The sequence below is a fragment of the Tachysurus vachellii genome, chromosome 21 (assembly GCF_030014155.1).
Source record: "Tachysurus vachellii isolate PV-2020 chromosome 21, HZAU_Pvac_v1, whole genome shotgun sequence".
Lineage (NCBI taxonomy): Eukaryota > Metazoa > Chordata > Actinopteri > Siluriformes > Bagridae > Tachysurus > Tachysurus vachellii.
In genome coordinates this window covers 8,620,997-8,645,021 of record NC_083480.1, presented here as the reverse complement: position 1 = coordinate 8,645,021, position 24,025 = coordinate 8,620,997, and the positions used below count along the sequence as shown (strand labels likewise).

The following is a 24,025-nucleotide window of genomic DNA, read 5'->3' as shown; positions in this document are numbered from 1 at the left end:
CAAAGACCCAATGCCTCCAACACGATCATATACTCATGAAGAGCATTCGGGTAGACCTCCAAGCCTTATTATTAGATTTTAATAGTACAGAAATTGTATAATGTACTTACTTTAGAACTAAAAGTACTTTTTAAACATCCATACTATATATTTCACCCAACAGGTCAAAACAATCTTGAGCCAGTGTGTAAACAGCTTTCCACTTAGTCCACAAAGCTCACCAAGCAGGTTTCAAGAATGACTCTCAAAGATGAGCCCTGTGGTCCCACATATTGTGCTACCACTGGCTGAAATACGGGCTTTGTGCACTTCGAATCAACAATGTTCCTTACAGTGACATAACAACACTCTGAAACAAGACTGACCCAAATAGTCAACCAGACCACAAACTAACTACAAATCACATGCATAGAATTTCTCAAAATTCACAAAAATGCCTCAGACATTGTCATACCGTACCAGGACCTGACAAGACAGAAGGATAAGAAGTGGATAAATGAAACAACTATAAAGATTACACACTAAAAACAACTGAAATGTGACTTACCTTTGGAAACATCATAATTGTCAACATCCAGCATGATGGTGCTACACTCTCCAGTCCAACCTCCCAACCTCCCTGATCGACTTTGACCATTACTGACAATCCTCTTAGGTTTACTGCCTTTAAACCAGCTGAAAGTCCGACTCAGAGATGAGCCTCGCTTCTTCCTGCTCTTGCTGATTTTATTCTGAAGGGCCAGCATCTCCGTGATGTCCTTGGGCACCAGGTCCCCTGTGGAGCTGCTCCTGGACATCCTTTACTTTCACTTACTCAGATCCTGTCACCTGTTACAGCAGTTGCATTGGTGAAAAAAAAGAAAAATGGTACTTTTTACTCATATATATGTACCATAAAGGTATTCAGTGATTCTGGTAAAAAGTAGCTGTTCAAAACACAGTCCTCCCTTCACATGCACACACTATATCTGCTGCCTAGGCTAAAAGGCTCGAGTGCATGGATTTTTCTACATCTTTATGGATAATAGATTAACAGAACAGTCAAGACATACATTAAGAAGGAGTGTTAAGGGACCAAAGAGTCAGGAATGCAGTCAATCCAGACTCGTGGCTAGCTTGCTCAAGTGATATCAGCAAATCCAAAGGTTAGTGCTCTGTGGGACAAGTATTTTATCAATGGCTCGCATGCAGTTCAGGTGATTATAAGCTTTTGTTTAGCTAGCATGTCCAGTATGTTATAAGTAAGGGAAAAAATGCCTTCTCATTAAGCCTCATGAAAACTGAAAAAAGCAGAAGAAAACAAAATGGGAGAAAGGAAAAGACAAAAAAATGCAGAAAAACTCCACTCCCTGTCAGAGGTATGTAATAGAAAACTCTTAGCTTTGCCACAAGCACGTTGTTTTTTGCAGGATAGTGCCTGTGGCAGAAATCTCTCAGAGCAGAAGGATGCAGCGTTTAGACTGTAACTACTCAGCCTCTGTAATACGCAATAGTGTGCATCAGACAACCAGAAAATGAGAGCTGCTCAAATGAGAAACACACTCCTGAACACATCCCCAATGTAAAACAATCATCCTCAAACCCACCCATTAACACTCAAACTGTTTACAAGCTGAAATACAGTCAAAATGATATACTTCAAACTCTATATGTTATATAATACAGACCTATTCTACTCTAACATGAACAGTTAACACTTACATGCTCTGGTGGTCATGCATTCATACATATTACATACGTACACGAACACTCCTAAGGGGATCTTCCCTTCTTTTCTTGTTTGGATTATTCTCTCAGTCACATTGGAGCTTTGCTGTGCTGTTTATTCAGTTCTTCTGGGGTGACTGAATCTCCATGCTGGTCAGTCCTCCCCCTTCTGTCTGCTACAGCTCCACTGCTGCCCTGGCCTCTGTTCAACTCCGCAAAGAGGAACTGCAAACTCACACGTGTATTCCAGCCAGTGCTGTTTCACAATGACAGACTGCCTCCCTTTCTCACTCTCTTGCTCTCTCCCCTCTCTCTCTCTCTCTCTCTCTTTCTATATCTCTCTCTCTCTCTCTCTGTGTCTTTCTCTCATACCCACGCACACCCCTCTCCGCCTTGCTTGTCGCTCCCAGACAGAGCTTTTCTGTTGTTTCCCTTGTTTTCTCATGTCTTGTTTTTTTCAATATTCCTTTCCAGAGCTTGCTCATGTTTCACAGGTAGTTGCATATCACGCCATTAGGTGAAAGCCTATCTAGTTAGCATCTGTTTATAATTAACTTTATGTAGAATTTCTCTTTTAGCAACAGAAATCTGGATGAAACAAAGACAGAAAAACCAATTCCTCAATAAGCAGGAAGAATACCTACTCAAACATTCTGTGAACAACAGTCAGAGTTCAACAGGTAAAATATGAGTTTTTCATTTCACGTGACCCACCATGACCTAACAACCTACTTATCTCACACTCTCCTATCCTTAGATAGATAGATGAAGGAAGGATGAAATTCAAATTTATATACAAATATTTGTTTATTCATTTTATTTGGACTAAAATTCTTACAAAAAATACCTCAAAAGACTATTTCCTTAATCTCTTACAGCAAAATTGCATGAATTGGCTATTTTCTGCTGTTTCACAGAGGAGCGAAGCTATAAAGTTGAAAATAAGTATAACGCAAGCAAATGATGGCATGCCACATGGGAGTCAGTGATGGGGAAATGGTGCAGGGCTCATCTGGATTCAATAAAGATATGATAGTGTAGAGCTGAGCTTACTTTCTAAGGGGACCGTACACACTATGCTGGCTTTCTCATTGTGTACCTGCTTGTACTATAAATGGTGGGGGTTAATGTAAGTACAGAGCAATGAGTTTTGGTATTTATTAAAAACACATTCTTGGGGTTCTGGTATGCAGATGGAGCTGGTATACATAGGCTAACATATGCATATAAGCACAGAAATGCATATAATATGAAAGCTTATATTTTATAGCATCCATATCAGATTATTTGCTATTAAAAATTGATTCATTATTTTGGATGATTTTGGATCCATGCATAATAACACCGTGCTATTAAAAAAACATTATCCCATACAGAAGATTAATTCAGTAGCTCAGATCAGTTACAATCATTTTAAGTGATCACATAGAGTGAACCTCCCCATATAAAACCTGTGTACTTGCTTATGTAACCTGCCTATAAATCTGAACATGAGAAGGTATCTCAGAAGGAAGTATTCTATGCAAACATTCAATTCTGACCCAATTAACCCAATCCTTTCTTTTTTATGATTGGCTAGTAGCATGTTTATTTTTTATGTTTTGTGTTGTATTCTTCTGTTGTATGTTTAAAAATCGAATAATTTATATATCTTTTAATGGAACCATCAGTTACAAAATGGCAAAAACACTCCTTTTCAACAAGTCTTGATTTGTTTTGTCGGATTCTTCAGCAAGAATCAGATATATTAGGGGAAAATATTTGTTTTCATCCAAAGCCCTTGTGATCAAACTAAGTCTAATATATCTGTCCTCTGTACGTTTCTTCTGCACTGATGATATATAGCAACTGATTATTCTTCTCAGAAATAACCATATTGCAGGTGTTGGTTAATGGATTCTTTCTCATGTGAGTCAGTGGAAATTTAACTGGGTTTAAATCTAAACACAGATAACAGTGCTATGTGGACTAGGATATGTATCTAAGAAGATCCAATATGCACTCTAAACAGTGGAGGTTTTTTTTTATTGTGCTTGTTTGGCTTTTCCAAGCACAGATGGAGCTCTTATGGACCAAAGCAGACTGGGTTGAGTAAATCAGTGCTTTCTGGGGATCACTATCTCAATCTTTTTTTAAGGCTTCAAGACATAGACACATTTTTAGGAATGTTCGCCTGATGTGTTATTTGGGTGTGGATACTTAGTGTTGAGTCTGACTGCAAGAGTTTGGGCAGAATAAAGAGAGGCAACAGGAGAAGGAGAACCCCTGTACATAACCATTTGAAGTATAGGGTGGGGCTGGAGTGAGTCAAACTCAAGTTTAGTCACTCCAAACAGATTGAAATGTTTAAATGCTGCTATAGCAACTATGAAGAAAACAGTCTTCTGCTATTCCATACAAAAAGTATTTTTTCTGGTAAAACTATGGGGTACTAAAAGCAGAGTTCATTTCTGTACAGCTGTGCATGAACATTAACCACCAGAATATCCTGAACTCTGTGTGCAGTCTTTGATCTGGCAAAGCCAATTTTCTCCAAGTGCAATGGAACAAAACAAAACAGTCTTAGCAATCAACCAAGAAAATGCACATTCTGCATCATAACCTTCAACCAATAAGCACATGTTTCAACATACCAACTAACCAGCTTCTTGTGTATGCCCAGAGTATAGCCTTCTCATATGGATGATCAAAATATAAAACAAGTGTCCACACATATGTGTGCGTTCATAATTAAAATGGTGGAATATTCAATACATGAATACTGCTAATACTATAAATAGGAAAACTATTTGTCCTAATTCAAGAGCTTTTCCAAAAACATTGACCCTAGAACTGTCCAGTTTCGATGAGCCTGTGCCCACTGTAGCCTCATGTTCCTGAGCTTTTCTGCTCAGCACAGGTATAAAGAGTGGTTATTTGAGCTACTGTAGACTTCCTGTCGGTTTGAACCGATCTGGGCATTCTCCTCTGACCATTAACAGGGAATTTCCACCCACAGAAGTGCCACTCAATGGAGGTTTTTATGCTTTTGCTACTGAGTGAAGGAGGCATTATTTTTTCAGGTTATCCATCTGTCCGTCAGTGTGTCTGTCTGAGATTCCAATTAACATAATATCCAGAGAACCTCTGCTTGAAATCCTGTAGGGTTTATATCATTCCATGCAATATACTTCTGTAGTATGATTGGCTTATTTAATAGTTGAATCAATATGTACAGGTATAAGTGACACTGAGTGTCTGCCATGCATAGAAAATATTTCAGACTACAAAACCCCAGTTTAAATAGCCATAGAGTCAGTGATGAGAGCTGAGGCAACAAGCAGGAAATCCCCTGTGCCAGCAGGACTAAGCCACCCGTTCCCTATTCCTCATTATCCCACTGCTCCTCTCTTTGTCCTCTGCATACTGAATTTCATTCTGCACCAATGAGGGGCTCTGCTGATAACACAACCATACACACTGTTCCACATATACACAACAAGCAGGCAAAGAATAAGTAACAAAGCCGTCTATTTTGGGTGCACAACACATAGACATTAGCTCAACTTTGTGTATCTCTCACATGAACATTAAACAAATGTGTCTAGTGTGATGTAGATTGTTTGATGTCATCACAATCTCACAGCAACATCACTGCACTGTCCAGAGTTAATTTATCATGGATGCACACACAGACAGATCGAGAGCAAGCCAAAAGTGTGCCTTGAATTCCTAAACATGAACATGTATATAGAATCTATACATGACAAACAGGAAAAAAAATCTATTCAGTAGTCTGCTGATTACTATCATAATTCTGTATAAAGCCTACAAGCTTTCATGCAGTGGTTCTCTGGGTATTATGTTAATTGGAATCTCAGCCAGACAAACTTGTGTTTATCAATTTGGGTTTTTTTTCTCAAATTTATTAAAGGGTTAAATGGAGAAATACTATTAGTTTGTGGTCCATTATGAGTCATTTACTTTTGCACTTCCTGCCCTCAATAAAACCCACAGGTGAAAGCATAAATAAGATATGCAACATTCCTGACAATCAGTACCATCATCGTAAATTTCACATTTCATAAGTAAAATGAGAACATTCTGTTTCATGCTTCTGAGCATTCCATCAACTAAAACCTATATGACTGACTTAAAGTCTGCCACAGGGGACAGGATGTTTCCCCAAAACGTCGACAGAGCTGTTTCTACACTGACAGGTCTGATTTGATGAATTAACCTTTCCTTTCAGAGGTATATAAAATCTCTTTGTTGTCAGTGCAACTTTAGAAACACACACATGCGCACACACACACAAACATAATCAACATTATCTCAAAAGAGTGTAATGTAAACTAGTATAATATGGTTTGTAATGTTGGATCAAATATTAATGGACTCCAATTATGACAGTTACAGATGAAGTTACTAATGACCACAAACATATGTGGTGGGTTCCTTGTTGTTGTTGTTGTTTTTGGGTTCAGGAGAACTAGGTGCTTTTGTCTACATGAACAAACTGAAAATCAGAAAAGGGTGGTACCTTATTTTTTGTTATTTATATTTTTATTTTTTGTATTATAATTATAAATATCCTTAACCCTAACATACATTTGAATTTTATTCTGGAAAAAGCCCCAGTAATCAAGTCGGAAACAGTGAAAGAATGAATCAAAGCTGCATCTCTCATTCTCTGTCTCTCCCTCTCTCTCTGTCTATCTCTCTCTCTCTCGCTCTCTCTCTCACTCTCTCATATGCACGCACACACTCACACAAACACTCTTTTTTACTTTCCTGCTGAGTCAGCAAACCGTTGAAAGATCAGACATGCAGTCTGCTTAATTATTCCTTCCTTCTTTTCTCTCTGTTTAGGGGAATAGGCACATGTCCAGGCATGGAGATGACCTTCTATCTCTCTCACCCTTAGGCCTCTCCATCCTCGGGGCACACTGAGAGGCTGAATGTCCTGGAATTCCTCCACCTTGCTCCATTTGCAGCACACAAAGGCCTGGAGAAAATGTTTGTGTCAGTTTTTTTCCACATCCCTGAAACTGTGGAGTTGAACAAAGTGGGCGTTTTGTTTTAAGTTACAGACATGCTTGCTCTGCTTCCGTTTCTAGATGGTTAATTATTGCCTGGGCCAAGAGAGCCTGAACACACATTTATTCATTGTAGTCCTAAATATACAGTATGTTTGCTGGTGCTGCATGAGCATTCCTCATCTTAAATTGAGCATTAAATCACTGGATGATGTTTTCATTCAGGACATTACTGCTCAGATGGACTTTGTTTTGTTTTTGTCTTTTTCCATGTACACCTTTAGTTCTGGATCTCTGCTCAGGAAGCTGCACCCTGCTGACTGAAAAACTGGTCTGGTCTTTCCTTTGTCTATAGGACACAATATATCAGTTTATAATGGAATATTTGAAGAATGGAAATAATTTACAGTCAGAGACAATGATGAGCAACCTTTAGATTTTTTTTTGTTGTTGTAATCATATTTGAGCTCATCCCTGTTGTTTGATATATTTGATATGATTTACATGTCCAAATGTTACTAAGGACAGTAAGGCAGAGAGAAATAGTTTTGCTCTCCTGTGAATTATGATGTTTCAGTCCTCTTTCTATTACTGTTCTGTGGTTATAGTTTCACAGTAAATGTGATATGTGTATTTTAACTATTATTGCATTTTCTCCAATAGCAGTGCTAATGAATGAGAGATTAGCCAGTCTGTTGTTGTGTGAAAAATATCTGGGCTTCACCGCCATACATGTCTGTCTGCTGTGGGGTCAGGTAGCGGCCGTCCAATCACACCTGTCCATTGCAGATTTCGGCGGTAGAGCTCAAACACAATACCACCACCCACCCCCACCCACCGAACAATCTGAACCAATATGATGAGTTTTTTTGACCCTACAAAAGCCACCTAGGCAGATTTGACAGGTTTTTAGTATTTGTACTATTTACTGTCTTAGTACGCACACAAGCAATAGTAGTTTCAGGAAACATTAGGTTTGGCATGTGATTATTCATTAATTTGGCAGATGTCTGTCTCAAAGGCAGACATTTGTCCTGATTTATAGGTGAACAGTTGAAAATTAAAAGTGTTACTGTTTTTTCCGGAATCCAGGGGAACAGAAATATAACTCACAAGCGCCTTCTCACTCAAAACTTAACCACTGAACTACCACTAATGTATTTTAGACTGAAAGAGCATAGAATTGTGTATTTTGAGTACATTTATTGCTGTTTGTTGAAACAGAAATGAATGAGAATTTCAAATGACATTATATCAATATCAATATTTGTTTTCTGTGACTGAAATGATTGCAACATTCACCCATGCTTTTAGCAAGCAACAATACAGCTGCTGAAATAAAAATCATCCAATGTTTCCACACTCATCACTTCTTTTGACCTGTCTCTGCCATGTGTGTGTGGAGCTTGCGTGTTATCCCTGTTTCTTGGGGGTTTCCTCCAGGTACTCCAGTTTCCTCCCCAGTCCACATATGTGTTGTAGGCTGATCGGCATGTCTAAATTGCCCATATGGATGTGAGTGTGTGTGCAATTGTGCCCTGTCCTAGAGCATCCTGCCATCCGTCTGTCCGTCCGTCCATCCATCCATCCATCCATCCATCCATCCAACTACCTATCTATCTATCTATCTATCTATCTATCTATCTATCTATCTATCTATCTATCTATCTATCTATCTATCTATCTATCTAGTGCACCTGGCATATGGTCTGATAAATGTTAAGTACTAGAAGCCAGACTGTCATATGTTCATTGCAGAGTCACAGCTGTACGTAGACCAGATAAAAGTGGTAACTTGGAACAGCTTTGTGTTACTGTGTTATCACTCATTTGTAGTCTGGGTTGTGTTATGAGATGTTTATATAAGGCAACAAGCTCTGTTTGTTTACAGTTTGTTTTCCGGCCAACCAATTCATAGTAAAACATCTCTATTCTTGCACACATGGAAAAACTGGGGTTATGGCATTGGTATCTTTTTGACCATTAGTGAATTCCGAAAAACATGCAGTGCTGTAGCAGTGGGAAAAGGGTTGGGTTTAAATAGAATTCAAGATATATACCAGATATATCCAAACAAATCACCTCCTCTCATTCCCAAACAATACAGTATAAGCAATGCTGTAATTTTTTATATGAAGCATTATTAGAGTAGATATACAGTTTATTAATTGATTTTCAATAATTGTCAATTGGTTGGTGGAACTTACAGCATATGTCTATCTCAAATCTATATTCTAAGCCTTAACATTTACAGTCAATACACAGGACTACCGTTGTTAATTCTCCACCAAAAGCACACTGATCTGAATTAAATATGTAGTGACACATGTAGCAACTGATGGAATTTTCCCTCCATTTTTCATGCCCATATTCATTGTGACAATTAACAGTGGCACAATTCAGAAAACATGTAATTACCAAGCAGCTGAATGAAAGATAAGGATAGGTTTGTTTTAATTTGCCTCAAAGGCTTCATTATTACTGTCATCATTATTTTTCTTTGCAGCCTTTTGAGGTGACATTGTTTGGGAGTGTCTGAAACAGTTGGGTTCACTAGAAACCTGTTCTAGGAAACAGGGGCAAAAGTTATTCAATTGAAAGTTTGACTTTCCAGATAAAACCGTCATTGTATCAGAAATGATGATGTGAAGCTTACTTTGTCGGATATTTTAATAGTTAAAGTGTGTGTGCTATATCGATTATGCAAGCCTGCAACATTATAACACACTTAACCTGAATGCCTGGTGGATGGATGATTTCATATTTGCAGAATATGGTTTCACAATTTTTGTCTAACAAATGCCTGAGATATTTTGCAAAAATGTAGTGATTAAGTAATCCACTATACCAGGTGCATCCTAGGACAATTTACTACATCATTTACTGTACATCACAAATTTCCAGACAAGTGTGTGATCTAAAATATGAAAAGTGCCTTAGAGACCATTACAACACCATTGCAAAATGTATGAAATCAAAATGATTTCTGAGAAATGAGTATGACCTTCAGCATGAGACACATAACACAAAAACATGGATGGAAAGTAACAAGCTAGATGTACTTTCACTACATGCTTGTACATGGTTCACAATAAAATGATATAAAATAAATTATATCAGTTACAGTTTAAAAGATAATATGTGCAAATTTGAAATAATTGAATTCAAGACCCAATGAAGCAGTTCTTACTGAAGTGCTGCACTTTGGGGCAAAATATTTAGTCTGCGGAAAAAGCCTAAGACAGCGAAGATAGATCAACATCAACAAGTGTCTTCGGTTTTAAATGCTTTATAGTAAAAATGTAATAATAATCCGCAAATTACCCAAATAGACATCAGTATTTCACAACTTAACATGCATCCTGCATCCTGTAATGATATGTAGATCCATCTCTGCACTGCTATAGCCTTTATATTTATTTACTGTACATATGTTTACATATATACAGTATATCTATATATATAACCTGCTGTACATATGCTACATATTTATCTGCACTTGTTAATGTGTACTTTATTATAACTTTGTGTACCTGTACTATGCAATGACAATAAAGTTCTATCTATCTATCTATCTATCTATCTATCTATCTATCTATCTATCTATCTATCTATCTATCTATCTATCTATCTATCTATAAGTCATTAGCAGAGTTAGATGAGATAAGCAGATCTGTGAATGTTATACAGAGTGAAAACTACCTATCGTGTTGACTATATCTGCTGATACAACCTATAAGCAATGCTCAGGGGTTAATGTGTATGTGTATTTTTGCTAGATAGCTAACTATGTCGCTGGAAACATGTTTTAATTAATATCAGCTAGCTAATTAATCCAGTTATTTAATTAGCTAGCTAGTAAACATGACCTTCCTCTTCATGTTGTTTATAATTAAGGTTGTATTACAGTAATCACTTGCTTAGTTACAATTTAAATTTACAAAATAAATAAATAAATAAATAAATAAATAAAGAACTTTGTAAACACAAGTAGCTTGTCCCTAAATAACTATTTACTCTAACTTAAGAATTATCACTATAGTAACAACTGAAGTCGGTGTGTTTTGTGCTCATTTCTTTCACCTCTGGTAATGATGATGTCTAAAGTGTAAAATTATACAAATAACAAATTTTGCAAGAACAGAATATGCAGTTCTGCAAAAAAAAAAAAAAAAAAAAAAAAACAAAAAAAAAAAAAAAAAACGAAGCAAATGACAGAAAGAACCTTGGCTGCTTTCTCAAATCCAAATGAAATCCACTCAACACATGTTTATTATACAGTAGCAGTGCTGTTGCATTCCAGAGAGGTTTTCTACAGGCTGTGATTCAGAGAGAGAGAGAGAGAGAGAGAGAGAGAGAGAGAGAGAGAGAGAGAGAGAGAGAGAGAAAGATTCACATTGGTGTGAATGTAAAAAGAATGATAAAAGGAAAAAACTACCTCCTCCCAGAGATCTGCTGGACTCTTCTAAAACAAATGAACATTCCTGAAGACTTCACAGGTCCTCATGGCTCAATCTGCATGGATAAGAGCTTGAGAGGGCAGAGGACTGGGAATGGGATTTCTTACACTCCTTCATAGACTTAAGAGTGCGCTTAGGTTTGGGATGGGAAATGAAAAAAGAAACTAAACAGCGCCGCTCTGTGGTCATAGCAGAGAATCACAGTTTGAATGAAGATTAACAATGAATTACTGACGCTTCGTTAAAAAAAAAATAATATGCATAAATATAACATCTTTTTACTTATTCTTTAATATCAGGTTTTTTAGTAGAGGATTAACAACGATCTAATGTATACAATTATAATTTTAAATAACTGTTAATAACAGATTACAAATTCAAATTGTTAAAAGTCTTAAATAAACAAAGAATCAAAAGAATATTTTTATTATTAATTATTATTATTATTATTATTATTATTATTATTATTGTCATTATTATTATAATAATAATAATAATAACTTTTTTTGACTACCAGTCTTAGTTAAACAGAAGCTGAGCATCACCACTTTGTGGTCATAAAGGAGAAACACACTACTGGGAACTCTGGGAGTTTATGGTGCAGGAAAGCCCCTGGAAGCCAGTGCTCTTTTCCATTAGCTCATGTCCACCTGTTTGACTCCTCTCTATCAACACAGCTCAAATCGTTCATACGTTATTTCTTTTAACATTTTATTCTTTCACTAGAAACTTCCCCAGGCACATGGTATGATGGCTCCTGCAATGATATGATGTTTAAAAAAACAATGTAAATCATATGCTATGGACTTCACCTTCACTAGTGAATGCTGATGAACAAATTTATTTCTGAACTTACATTTTTTTACTCCTGTTTTCCCAAACAAGTCATTTTCATTAGAAATTAGTTGCATAATAAATATATATTAGACTAATGGTGTTGATTGTTTATTGATTTATTGTTGATTGACTTAACTTACCCAAAATGCTCTGCAGTCATTCTCACTAATCAGAACAATGACCAGGAAATCTCTCTCAAGAGAATCACAGGCAGATCCGAAGATCCATATAATCTAATTCTCAGCTTTGAAATAAAATAGAATAGCGTAAATCATATTATAATAGAGTATGCATTAAATGTCACAAGCTGCATGTGTAGTACATTGCTGTATTTACCAAATAAAGAGATATTTAATCTTATTCTGAAATTTGGAAATATTTTTTACTCATTAATAGTGCTTAAATGACTGGAGATTCATATACATAAAAGTAAATAATACAGTATGTTTATTAATTGCACCATATTCATAAGTGAACCGAGAAATCCTTCTGTCTTCAAAGAGGTCATGTAAAGTACAGTGTCTATTTAGAGTAGCTTTGGCATTGAACAGGCATGGAGGGAATTCAGAACCGTTAGACTCGCTAAGTCTTACACTTTGTCATCGTGGCTTCTCCAGCTTCATGGTTGCACTCTGTTTGTGATAGATTTCAGTTACTGGTAGGCTTGATGATAGCCAGGCTTTTAGGTCATGTTATAATAAACGACATCATTATTTAGGATTATTCAGAAGTTGTCCTCTGTGAAGCTCATCAGTAAAGCTTATTTCATATTAAAACGTAGCACTTGATACGTATGCAGTATTCGGTACAAGAGTGTGATGTTTTGAACCTGGACACAGATTTGCAGCTAGCGCTTCCTTTGGTTTTCCCAGCTATCATAGTGTTACATTTATCTGGATGCCCTTTTGTAAATCCCATTTAATACTTCTGTGTTGTCATGAACACTATGCTCCTAATTGGATTCTGACATTTATTTATATAAAATACTCTTTCTGAAGCCTCATTGGTTTATATCAGCTGGTCAGCTCCCAGTGGACCTCTTTGTACATGCTCAGTTTAAGATGGACTCTATGTTTAACTGGCTCATATTTCGTCCCTCCTACTGTTTATTCGTAAATGTAAACAGAGTCCAAGTTGCCTGGGTGAGTCGGCAGTCTGGGAGAAAGAAACCAGATGTCCCATGTCTCCCTCTTATTTTCTGACTTCTCCTGGCTCTTACTCACTACTTGGATATTGCTCTGAGGCTGTGGGGGAAAGAAACCTACTGTAATGACTGTGGTGAGTACCTGGCATGTTAACTTTCTTTGTACAAAATACATTCTAATTAATCTAAGACAATATAAAAGAAATATAATATAAAAAATATAAATGTAAAAGAAAAATGTGTAGATACATTTGTGCAAGATCTTGATGTTTGGCTTTTCTTGGTCATTTTAAGGGTCTGAATGAAATTTTGTCTAATTTCAACCTAACAAATTTGTTTAACAAATGTTATTACTAGAGGTCTGTTTGATATGTTGTTGATGCATCAGGGGAGAAACAGACAATGGAAGATTTAATTATACATTTCAAATGTTCTTCGTATTGAAGAATGCGAGTTCATAGTGGGTTTTGTACCAGTGTGCCAGTGGAATGTGCCATGCCTGTGCCCATGACTGCCAGCTGCTCTCTCTGAGCTTGCCGTTGTACCTACTGACCCCATTTACCAGGGACATGTTCTGTCAGACCATATAGGGTATCAAAGACAGTAATATCACATTTTTTCCCAAGGGTACACATGGAAAAAGTGCACATATTTGCTCTAGAGCTGGAATTGAGGTACAAGCTGCAACTTGGAGGCTTGGTTGTTTGGCCCATGGTGATGAAAACGTCAGTATCCATCATCTATTCTTTATCTTTCCCAAAAAATGGATGTATATTCTGATAATGGACCACACAATACTAACTTGTTCAGTACTGTATTTTTGTCTGTAGGCTAATCATCTATCAGCTGTTCATTAGGCTTGTGCAGCTGCTACTTAATCTGTCACATGCCTCTCAGATCTTAAATTCCACTCAGCATTACCTCCATGTCCATTTATTACACAGTGCTATCCAAAACTCACAAAGCATCCAAACATTATGGTTGTTCAACAAGATCTCTCTCATCACCCACAACCAAACAAGGATGGTTACCAAGAGTCACAAATCAAGTTTTCTCATAAGTTTAACATGCCTCAAAGTTTCCTTGGAGAATGAATAGTGCTCTAAAGGGATTTTGTAGGTTTATACAAAAAAAGTTCTTAGAGGTACTGATTAAAAACTCTTTAGGTTTAGGATTTATAATGTAAATAAATTTGACCTGTAAACGACAGAATTATAAACTAGCCAGTAATTCATAGCAAAGTATATTTATTCACAGGTAATAAACTGAAAATGGCTGAACAAGACATTGGCTTGAAGGAACACAGTGGGGTTCTGTCTGAGCCCAAGGAAAAACATGATCCATTATTTATTGAGGAAGATGAAGATTACTTTGAAGATTGCTTGGATGAGATTCAAGCTGCATTTGCTCTTCCTGGCGATTCCATGCCCTATTCACAACAATGTCAGGAAACCTTGCATGTTGAATTTAATGTACTTATGAGACAGATGCTGGCACAGCTAGATGCATTTGAAGGCACTCATGAGACCAAATCTACTCTTCCATCTTTATTCTCAGAAAGAGAGAACATTTTAGTAACCAGTTGTTTAAAGGATAGTGCCGAGTATGAAGACTGTATTTCAGACACAGCAGAATCTATGGCAGTAGCTGAGCCTGAAGGCAGCACTGTTGTACCAGAGCTGTCTGCAACAATGGAGCTAAAGCAGCTGGGGACAACATTCGAGAGCTGCATTGAGGAGGTGAGCCGACTAGAGTGCATGAAAGAGGAGCTGGTGCAGGAGCTTCTCGAGCTGGAGAAACCCATGGAGGAGGAGGCTCGTGCTTTGAGAAGTGAGCTTGAGGAGGCCCAGAAGCTCCTGTCTAAGGCCATGCTGCAGAGACAGAATCTGCTGAATGAGATGCGACTCTTCAAGCGACGCTTGTTTGCTACTGCCAGGGACTGTGCACAGAGCCAGATGACTTTGGTCATACATCAGAAAGAAGTGGAGCAGCTAAAGGAAGAACAGGTACAGTGATGTGTAATTGTGTGTCTGTCTGCCTCTCTATCTGCGAGTATAAACATTCATATTAGGAATATGGGACAAAGATAGCCCAAATCAATCACTCACTCACTCACTCACTCACTCACTCACTCACTCACTCACTCACTCACTCACTCACTCACTCACTCACTCACTCACTCACTCACTCACTCACTCACTCACTCACTCACTCACTCACTCACTCACTCACTCACTCACTCAATCACTCACTCACTCACTCACTCTATCTATCTATCTATCTATCTATCTATCTATCTATCTATCTATCTATCTATCTATCTATCTATCTATCTATCACTTTGTTAGGAACACTATACTAAACTTGGGTAGACTTTCCTTTTCCCCTGAAATCAGCTGGAAACATTTCATTGAGCTTCCATTCCATGTTGAAATGTGCACTTTCACAAGTGCACTTTCATGCTGTGAATCTCATAACAAACCCAAGCGACCATATCCCAAAGGTATTCTTTTCAATCCAGTGACTGGGAAGACCACTGCAGAACACTGAAATCCTTGTGATGTTTATGAGACCAGTTTGAGATGCTTTGTAAAATGGTGCATTATCATTCTGGAAGTAGCCATTATCAGATGGGCAAATTATGGCCATGAAGTGATGCACATGGTCCACAAACCATTACACCACCTCCACTAGCCTGCATTGTTCATACACAGCAGGTTGGGTCCATGTTGTTTGTGCCAAATTGTGACCCTATCACCTGTGTGCTTCAGCAGAAACTGAGATTCATCAGATCAGGCTTTATTTCGAACTGTCCAGTATTCATAAGCCTGTGCCCGATGCCACCTGATGTGGACTTCTGCAGTTGTAGCCCATCCACGCCTCCAAGGTTTGAGGAGATGCTTTTCTGCTCAACACAATTGTACAGAGTAGTTTTTTGAGGTTCTGTAGTGTTTCTGTCAGTTCAAACCAGTCAAAACATTCTTCATTGACCTCTCTCATCAACAGAGAAACAATTTCCCTCCACAGAACTGCCGTACACTAAATGTTTTTTTCTTCATTGCCCCATTCTGAGTAAACTGTCTAATGCTGCATTGTCCTCTTCAATCAGGAGGAGATGAAGGCTTTTGTTGAGAAGTTGATTGAAGTCATTGATCAGCTTCATTCTGAACACCAAATCCAAGTGCAGACCCTACAAAATCAGACAAATAACATGGCCCAGGAATCCAGCAAGGACAAGACCCACTCGTACCTGTCTCAAGGCCGACGTGCATCCCTCGACCTACAGCAGTACTTGCAGGGCGGAATCAAAGCACTGGAGGAGTTTTACGAGCCCAGGCTGGTAGCCTTACTAAAGAGACGGCAAAGTAGCACTGATGCTTTAATAAAGTACAGGGAGCAGTCCCAAGAGCTGAAAACCCAGTTGGGGCCCCTGAAAGAGGAAGAACAGAGGCTGGGACTAGAGAGGACCCGCCTGGAGGAGCGCATCTACCTGATGGAGAAGCAGAGAAAGGAAAATGTGGAACAATACCGTGTATGTAATTAAGTCTGTACACATCATTTTGAGTATGTATAGTTATCGATGTTGAAACATATATTATTGCATATAACTGATCCTGAAGCGATAGTTGCAAGATATAATGTACTAAAGCCTTTTCTTTTTTTCACAGGAAACAATAGACCGCCTAGAGGAGAGCAGCCGAGAACTAAAAACTGAACTTCAGATACAGATTAATAAACTAAAAGACATGGAGGAACTTAAGAAAAGTCTGGCCAAGCAGCTATACTTCTATAGGCAAGTGTTATTGTTCATGTAAATGAATATATTTACAAAATAATAAGACGAATACCAGATAAATGTTGTATTTTTAATTATACAGGGAAAGCTTAGAGGGACACCCTCCACAGGACATCCTACTGATGGAAGAAAAAACCTGATTGACGAAGACAAACATGGCCTAACGTTGCAGTTTGGTAGTGACAGAAGTTCTTCTAGCTGTTTCTGCAGGGATTGTCTGATTGCTTAATTCTTAAATGTAAATAATCTCTCATTGCACTGCCACACTTTTAATAGCATAAACATGCATGTGGTTGCCCTTTATAAATTTTCCAAAGCTGGCAGATGTTAACATGTAATGTACCAGCACCACTCAGCCTCTCTGCAATGTCACAACAGCAAGGAACGTGTGATGGAGACTGCGCAGATTTGAATCTTTAATCTGCCTACTTAAACAGCTCAGAACTTTCTAGACATACTTGCAGTGTTGATCGGGATGTGAGTCAGAGTGGAGGAAATAAAGCTTTATACACAACAGTCTAAGTGCCAGTGACTTGTCTTTAAGGCACCAAACAAGACGAGACACGAGAGAAGATGGACATATTAGGGCATAATGGAAGAACGATGAGAACATGCTGTCTGAACGACGCTGAACAGGTTTAGATAAGCCTCAATAATGAGTTGAAGCGCTTTATTATAATCAGTGTGAACATACTTAAATAAATCAAAATGCTTGAGCCAAAGGGTATAATCATTATTATGGCTGAATCATTTCAATGAAAAACAGTTTATTCTCAATGTTCTGTACAACAGTGTGGACATAAAGAAAGAGACTGAAAAACACAAAATGATTTAGAATATTAAAGACAATAACATGACAGACCATTGTTGAGGAAAAGTACAAAACGAAGAGTACACAAGTCTCCATGTGGACCCTTGATAACATTTGCTTGAATGACTCAAATTTCAGCCATGTAAAAATAAATCTAAAATAAGTAACCTACTGACATCCACCACAATTTGACTATGGTAATTAGGTATGTGGGCATAAGCATCATTTGGGTTCAATTTTACATCCTTTTAGCCAAGACAAGCCCTTAGAATGTAAAGGCTATGGGATAAACATTAGAAGAAAAAGAAAGGATGGGAGCTTAATAAGCCGTATTGAAAATTAAGAGCAACCAATTTCTCTTAGAAAAATACACTTTTCATATTAAAGAGAACATTTTTAATTCACTTCTCTTTCTCTCAAGAAACTTCATTTTGAGTATTATGAGAGTGACTGAAGATGCAACCAATGCAGTTCACCCCTTCAGAAAACTGGTGAGCATGGTCATGTGAGACAGTGAGGCGTGGTGGATGCTCAAAGTTCTACAATGTTTTTTTTTTTATCCCTGGACCTCTGTGTCTGCTGCTCCTTCAGGGTCCTCATCATTGTAGATGTTCTCTGCCTGCAGAATAACAGTGAAAAATGGGATCAGGGATTGTTCCTGTTTATATAGACATGATAAAATCTGTATCTTCTACAGCACATTACTAAGCACCATCCATTCAGAGGAACATCTCTTAAGTAAAATAAACAGATGACCTAAATACCACACACTGATTATACATCAGCCTGACTGTTTAATCTTAACCATTGCTTCAGTGCATTTTGGTTTAGTTGTAAATCTTAACAGAACCGTTTTACACTAGCTTTCAGAACAGCTTAATGTGCGGAACATATTGACTTACCATCTGCCAGACTTGCATGATGTTGTCCTCAGACACAGAGCAGATCACCCATGGCTCATTGGGGTTCCAGGAGAAGTCTGAGATCTTTGCTGTGTGCCCACCATGGATGAACTGACAGGAGAAAAACATAACTATTTAATCAATATATAAAAGACACGTGCAAATACATATACAAATCTGTACATGGCTGTATAACTAATCAATGACGCAATCTGCTGCTTCTCACCAGTAATTCAGGAGGTCCATCTTCTGCATCTTCTGGTGACTGCTCCTCACCAATTTTACTACACACAAAATAAACAAATAAAGGTTCAGTATAAGAATGTGATGATTAGAGCAAATTATTTTTGTTCTTTGAGAACTCAGGAATGGAGTAAAAGTAAATGGTCACCTGAGATCCCAAACATTGAGACGTCTGTCTGTTCCACTAGAGGCCAGGATGGTCTCGTTATGAGGTGACCACTGAACCTGTAAGCAACATTAAAAGGTCAGGGAAATTTGCATTCAAGATTAATCAAGTCATCTTAATGACAAGTCATTTTTATAGCTATTCCCATACCTGGAATATTTCATCTTTGTGTGACTCAAAGGAATGCAGCTTCAACTTAAGGTTCCTGAGATCCCACAAGGCAACAGTCTATTAAAAAAAAGAAAGTTTATAGTGGGATTTAAAAAAAAAAAAATTATAAAATATTCTTTACATGAGACAAGATTAAGGCTCTTCAACTATTGTTCCTACCTTGTCAGCAGATCCAGTAGCCAGGATGAACTCACTGTAAGGATTGAATGAGAGGCAATTGACCTCTGCAGTGTGTGCATCTACTGCATGACTGGGCTTGGATGTGTTATTAGAGCGTGTATCCCAACTGAGACAGAAAATGTAGATAGCTTTTTATTACCAAACACTAAAAAACATCTTTTATAAAAGTACTAGTTCTTCCAGAGGCGTTTATAGCTGTGTTGACTACACCTACTAAGAGTTTTAATGAAAAGCATTTACACTTGCAGTCAGATGTGCAACTGTTAATTAAATGCGATTTCTACATTGCATATGATATGCACATTGTCTTGTAACAGAATGTACTTTTTTTCCCTGGTTTCCAGTTATTCCAGATAAATGCTAGATTGCTTTGTACCTCTGGCTTTGCATAGCAGATTTAATTTACGTTAATGCGGGCACAAGATCATCAATTTTCAATGCGACTGGGAGAGGGATGCATTTACACCCATATAACACTTGGCTAAAATGGCTTTCGGGCATCTTGGAGTGATCTGCGGCAAGGCAATTAAATCTCTCATTTGTGAGCACTTGCATTTACCGGTGAATAATTCTACCCAGATTTTTTTTTAGAGGCTTTAAAAGGCCCGGGTGCCCTTATGCTTAAATAATCTAAACTAACTTACATCATCAGTTTCTGGTCATCTGCTACTGATCCAAAGAGCGATTCATGCAGAAGGTGCCAGGACACATCCTCCACCACAGCAGTGTGACCAGTGAAAATGGTCTTAGCATCGACTATTTTCCCTTCCTTGGGTACTGTGCTGATATCCCACAGACAGATCGTCTGAGAACATAAGAGAGGACATCATAAGCCCATTGCTGTGTGTACAGATTTTACAATGCAGTGATCTGACAGTATATTTAGCAGTGATAATGTGAAAACAGGAATGTTGCATCTTACATGATCATCAGAGGCACTGAGGAGGCAGCCACTTAAGTTGGGGTTCCATGACAGACCATAGCCCTCTTTCTGATGTCCTCTCAATCGCAGGTCAGGAGTGCATTCTCCAGAGGGGTCTACAGGAAATTGGCAATGAGAGACTTAAAGCTTCAGGACCCAAGATTCCTTCTAGGTTCAGGATTCTCTGGCAGAAAACTGTCATTTCAGGCTACATGTGGAATCACAGTTAAAGAACATAAGCTGTACGATCTTGTTCCTCCACTGCACAGATGAACCTCCCCTCTGTAGGCATGCACATACAGACAATACCAGGGAAGTAACTAGTAACTGACACCAGTGGTGGGACTAGTGACTTACTATTTAGTAGTATGCGATTTTGGATGCTGCAACTAACTTAGTATCTGTAGATTAAATAAATGCAGTATGGTGTAGTGTTTAATTTGTTCTCCAGTCTAGGGAAAAAAAAAAGTTTGACATAACCTAGAACTTCGAAACTCCACACCAGAGGATACAAAGATAAAGTCTGGCCAAGCAATGACCTTGAATCACTAATTTTCTCTAAAAAATTAGATAAACTCTTCCACACCTTCCTGTCCCTTTTATATCATAATATCAAACCTTTTGTTTTTTTAATCTGTTGCTTGTTCCCATTTAAAATTTTGACTGAACTTCTTTCATACCAAAACGTGGAACAAAAAATTTCCCTTCAATTCTGACCCAGAACAAGGGTGCAAATAAAATTTCAGGGTTTACAGGGTGATTCAGATCAATACCCACTTTAAAAAAAATATTCATAGGTTGCTATAGCAATGTGGGAAACACCTGAAAAGCACCCACTTTTGCTTTCATCATTAAAGTAGTCAGACCAAAAGGCAAACGAATTATTGTTCTTCTTTGCCTATTAGAGACCACACATTTAAACACACTATCCTCCCCTGATAATGTCTAATATAATCTAATGTTTTATATAATTTTCATAACAGCAAGAAATTTTTTCAAAAAGCTACAAAACACCAATTTCAAATTTCATTAGCATTTTAACAGACTTTGACATTAACAAAAGATGTTCTTACCTGGTTTGGATGGGTGTTTGGTGTAATCAAAGACCAGCACATCACTGGTTGGAGTCTTGGTGGCAATGATGCAGGGGTTTTGAGGCATGTAGCGGGCCCGGTTCACTTCTCCTTCATGGTTAATCTTGATCTCAATCTCAATCTTGCCACTCACTGATCCAAAGCCACCAAACTCTGAAATCAAACAAGAAAGACTTTATAAAACAACACGAAGGTATGATATACACATGTCCATGCTTATCAAATACCTAGTAGCTTATCACCAAACTACATAAACACTCTTACCTCCTTTTTCACTGTCGTAATGTGAGGCATCAAACTGGGTATCATCATTTGGCAGCTGAACGCTGGCAATGACCAGGTGGTTTTGCTCATCAGAGGTGTGGGTGCCGAGAACCAGCCGATGGACACTGTAGTCTTTCCCCTCAGGCCTGCGGGGTACAGCACACAATATTTCTTAATTCTAAAGCAGATGCAACTAAGATCAAACTCTTAAATAAATAAATAAATAAAATTCTGTTCAGAAAAAGGATGATGTTGCCCCTGAATTCCTCAGTTTGATTGTAATTCATCTTAAGCACAGGTTTTGTCCATTCTGTTATACATGCATGAAACACTTTACATAAGAAAACTGCACAGTAAACATTTAAAGGACTGGTACTTGAAAACTGATGTGATGGACTACCTGGTGACCCTGTACTTCAGATGGGAACGTGATGGACTACCTGGTGACCCTGTGCTTCAGATGGGTTTGTGATTAAATACCCGGTGACCCTGTGCTTCAGATGGGAACGTGATGGTCAATTCAGTGACCCTGTGCTTTAAATGGGAACATGATGGCCAATTCAGTGACCCTGTGCTTCAGATGGGAACGTGATTGTCTACCTGGTGACGTGATGGTCTACCTGGTGACCCTGTGCTTCACCTGGGAACGTGATGGACTACCTGGTGACCCTGTGCTTCACCTGGGAACGTGATGGACTACCTGGTGACCCTGTGCTTCACCTGGGAACGTGATGGACAACTCGGTGACCCTGTGCTTCAGATAGGAACGTGATGGACTACCTGGTGACATCAGGGAGCCATTGCGCGGTGAGACTCGGCCACTCGAGTGCGTGGGTCATCACCAGGTCGTAGAGGAACGGCGTGTTTTTCTTCCATATCTTGTACTCCTCATTGATCACCCGCTCCTCAACCGCATCATCAAAAGCAGCTGCAACACACCAAATGGAAAATCGGCCACTTGTGAACATGTGAACGACCGAACTTCCACCTCAGGCACTAAACAATCTACATCTATACACCTCAGACAACACTTCATGACTTCTATTACAAGTCATTCTTATAAGCCCTAACTGTACTGAGACTAGCATGCTAATTCATTCAAAAAGCTCCAACCAGCCCGACCTGTCAACTATTTACAGCAGTGTAACTTTCATTCCTGGTCTAATTCAGAGTCTAACACAAGACAGAACACGTCTGCAAATTAAATAGTTTATAAAAAGTTAAAACGCACAGCAGCTTTGTTTGTAACGACGTTAGCTAGTAATATGGCGGGACGCGCGAGGCCTGTGTTGATACGCAAATGCTAACAATTAGCAACATTAGCTTTGCTGTTGAAGTAGCTAATAAAGCCGGAATTTTAGTCTCGTTAAACAGCGCTTACCTTCTTTATCTGCCATGCCGAGTCAGTGAGTAATAATTATACACCTACAAATAACCGATCACCACGAACGGAGCTTCCACATTGACGAGTGCAAGATGCTCTTTGTCTCTGGCTGCTGTACACGTTCGCGCCAACTACAGCCGGAACCGCAGAAACGTCCACCAATCAGAGAGCAGCAGCAGGAACCGCAAAAATCTCCACCAATCAGAGAGCAGCAGCGACACCGAACGCACTGCACCCGGGACAGAAGAGTTTCCATCAATCAGAGAGCAGCAGCCGTCATAGCACGCTTTACACCAATCAGGAAGCAGTATCCGTTACAACACGCTCTCTACCAATCATGGAGCAGCAGCCGTCACAGCACGCTCTCTACCAATCAGGAAGCAGTATCCATTACAACACGATCTCCACCAATCAGGAAACAGTATCCAGTACCGCACGCTTTCCACCAATCAGAGAGCAGTAGCCAACACGGCGCGCGCAAAAACACAGAAATTCCCCATCGTTAGAGTTTGATATTTTTTGGAAATTTTATAATATTCTGATTATATTATATTTGGTTATGTAACTGACAAGGAACATTTGCTAAAGGGTCATTTTTAGGTACAGATATTTGTTATAACAATGTAATCATTACTCATAAAGTGTGCATTTATTATTATTATTATTATTATTATTATTATTATTATTATTATTACATTTTTATGTATTCATTTTGTATTATTATTACTCTTTTAAACAAAAAATCCTAAGCGAAGGCTATACTGGAAGCCTCATCACCTATGCAGTGCAACAACATATTAGATATAAAAATATAGTGCTTGATTTATGCCACTAAAGCATTCTGGTTTTAAAAAGCTTACTTTATTGGGTGAAAACAATTACAATAAATACTTCAGCATTTTCACTGCATTACAGTTTTTTTGGGG

The 24,025-nt window shown here is 38.3% G+C and overlaps 3 protein-coding genes across 4 annotated transcripts in view; 1 reads left to right on the top strand and 2 right to left on the bottom strand.

Annotated features, from left to right (window-relative positions):
* The window catches only part of nhsl3 (NHS like 3), a 41,409-nt gene extending 30,156 nt beyond the window's left edge, over positions 1-11,253 (bottom strand). The window contains exons 1-2 of one of the 2 annotated variants that reach the window (XM_060896924.1): positions 11,164-11,253; positions 548-828 (exon numbers count right to left, since the gene is read on the bottom strand). In XM_060896924.1, coding sequence (XP_060752907.1) covers positions 548-797 — 250 coding nt within the window. In that variant the 5' untranslated portion in view covers positions 798-828; positions 11,164-11,253. Of the gene's footprint in view, positions 1-547; positions 829-1,742; positions 1,994-11,163 lie in introns of those variants that run through there. The other variant, XM_060896923.1, reaches the window with a different exon arrangement.
* A 1,896-nt stretch (positions 11,254-13,149) lies between these two features.
* Positions 13,150-17,478, top strand: sync (syncoilin, intermediate filament protein). Its single transcript, XM_060897016.1, has 5 exons — positions 13,150-13,300; positions 14,424-15,172; positions 16,276-16,698; positions 16,835-16,959; positions 17,045-17,478. Exons 2-5 carry the CDS (start codon positions 14,438-14,440, stop codon positions 17,100-17,102), a joined length of 1,341 nt encoding a protein of 446 aa, XP_060752999.1. The 5' UTR covers positions 13,150-13,300; positions 14,424-14,437; the 3' UTR covers positions 17,103-17,478.
* A 234-nt stretch (positions 17,479-17,712) lies between these two features.
* On the bottom strand, positions 17,713-23,256 carry rbbp4 (retinoblastoma binding protein 4). Its single transcript, XM_060897017.1, has 12 exons — positions 23,097-23,256; positions 22,496-22,643; positions 21,716-21,861; positions 21,431-21,604; positions 20,358-20,473; positions 20,080-20,240; positions 19,415-19,541; positions 19,235-19,312; positions 19,067-19,143; positions 18,902-18,959; positions 18,676-18,786; positions 17,713-18,392 (listed from the first exon to the last, which is right to left on the bottom strand). Exons 1-12 carry the CDS (start codon positions 23,110-23,112, stop codon positions 18,330-18,332), a joined length of 1,275 nt encoding a protein of 424 aa, XP_060753000.1. The 5' UTR covers positions 23,113-23,256; the 3' UTR covers positions 17,713-18,329.
* Between the last annotated feature and the right edge of the window lie 769 nt (positions 23,257-24,025).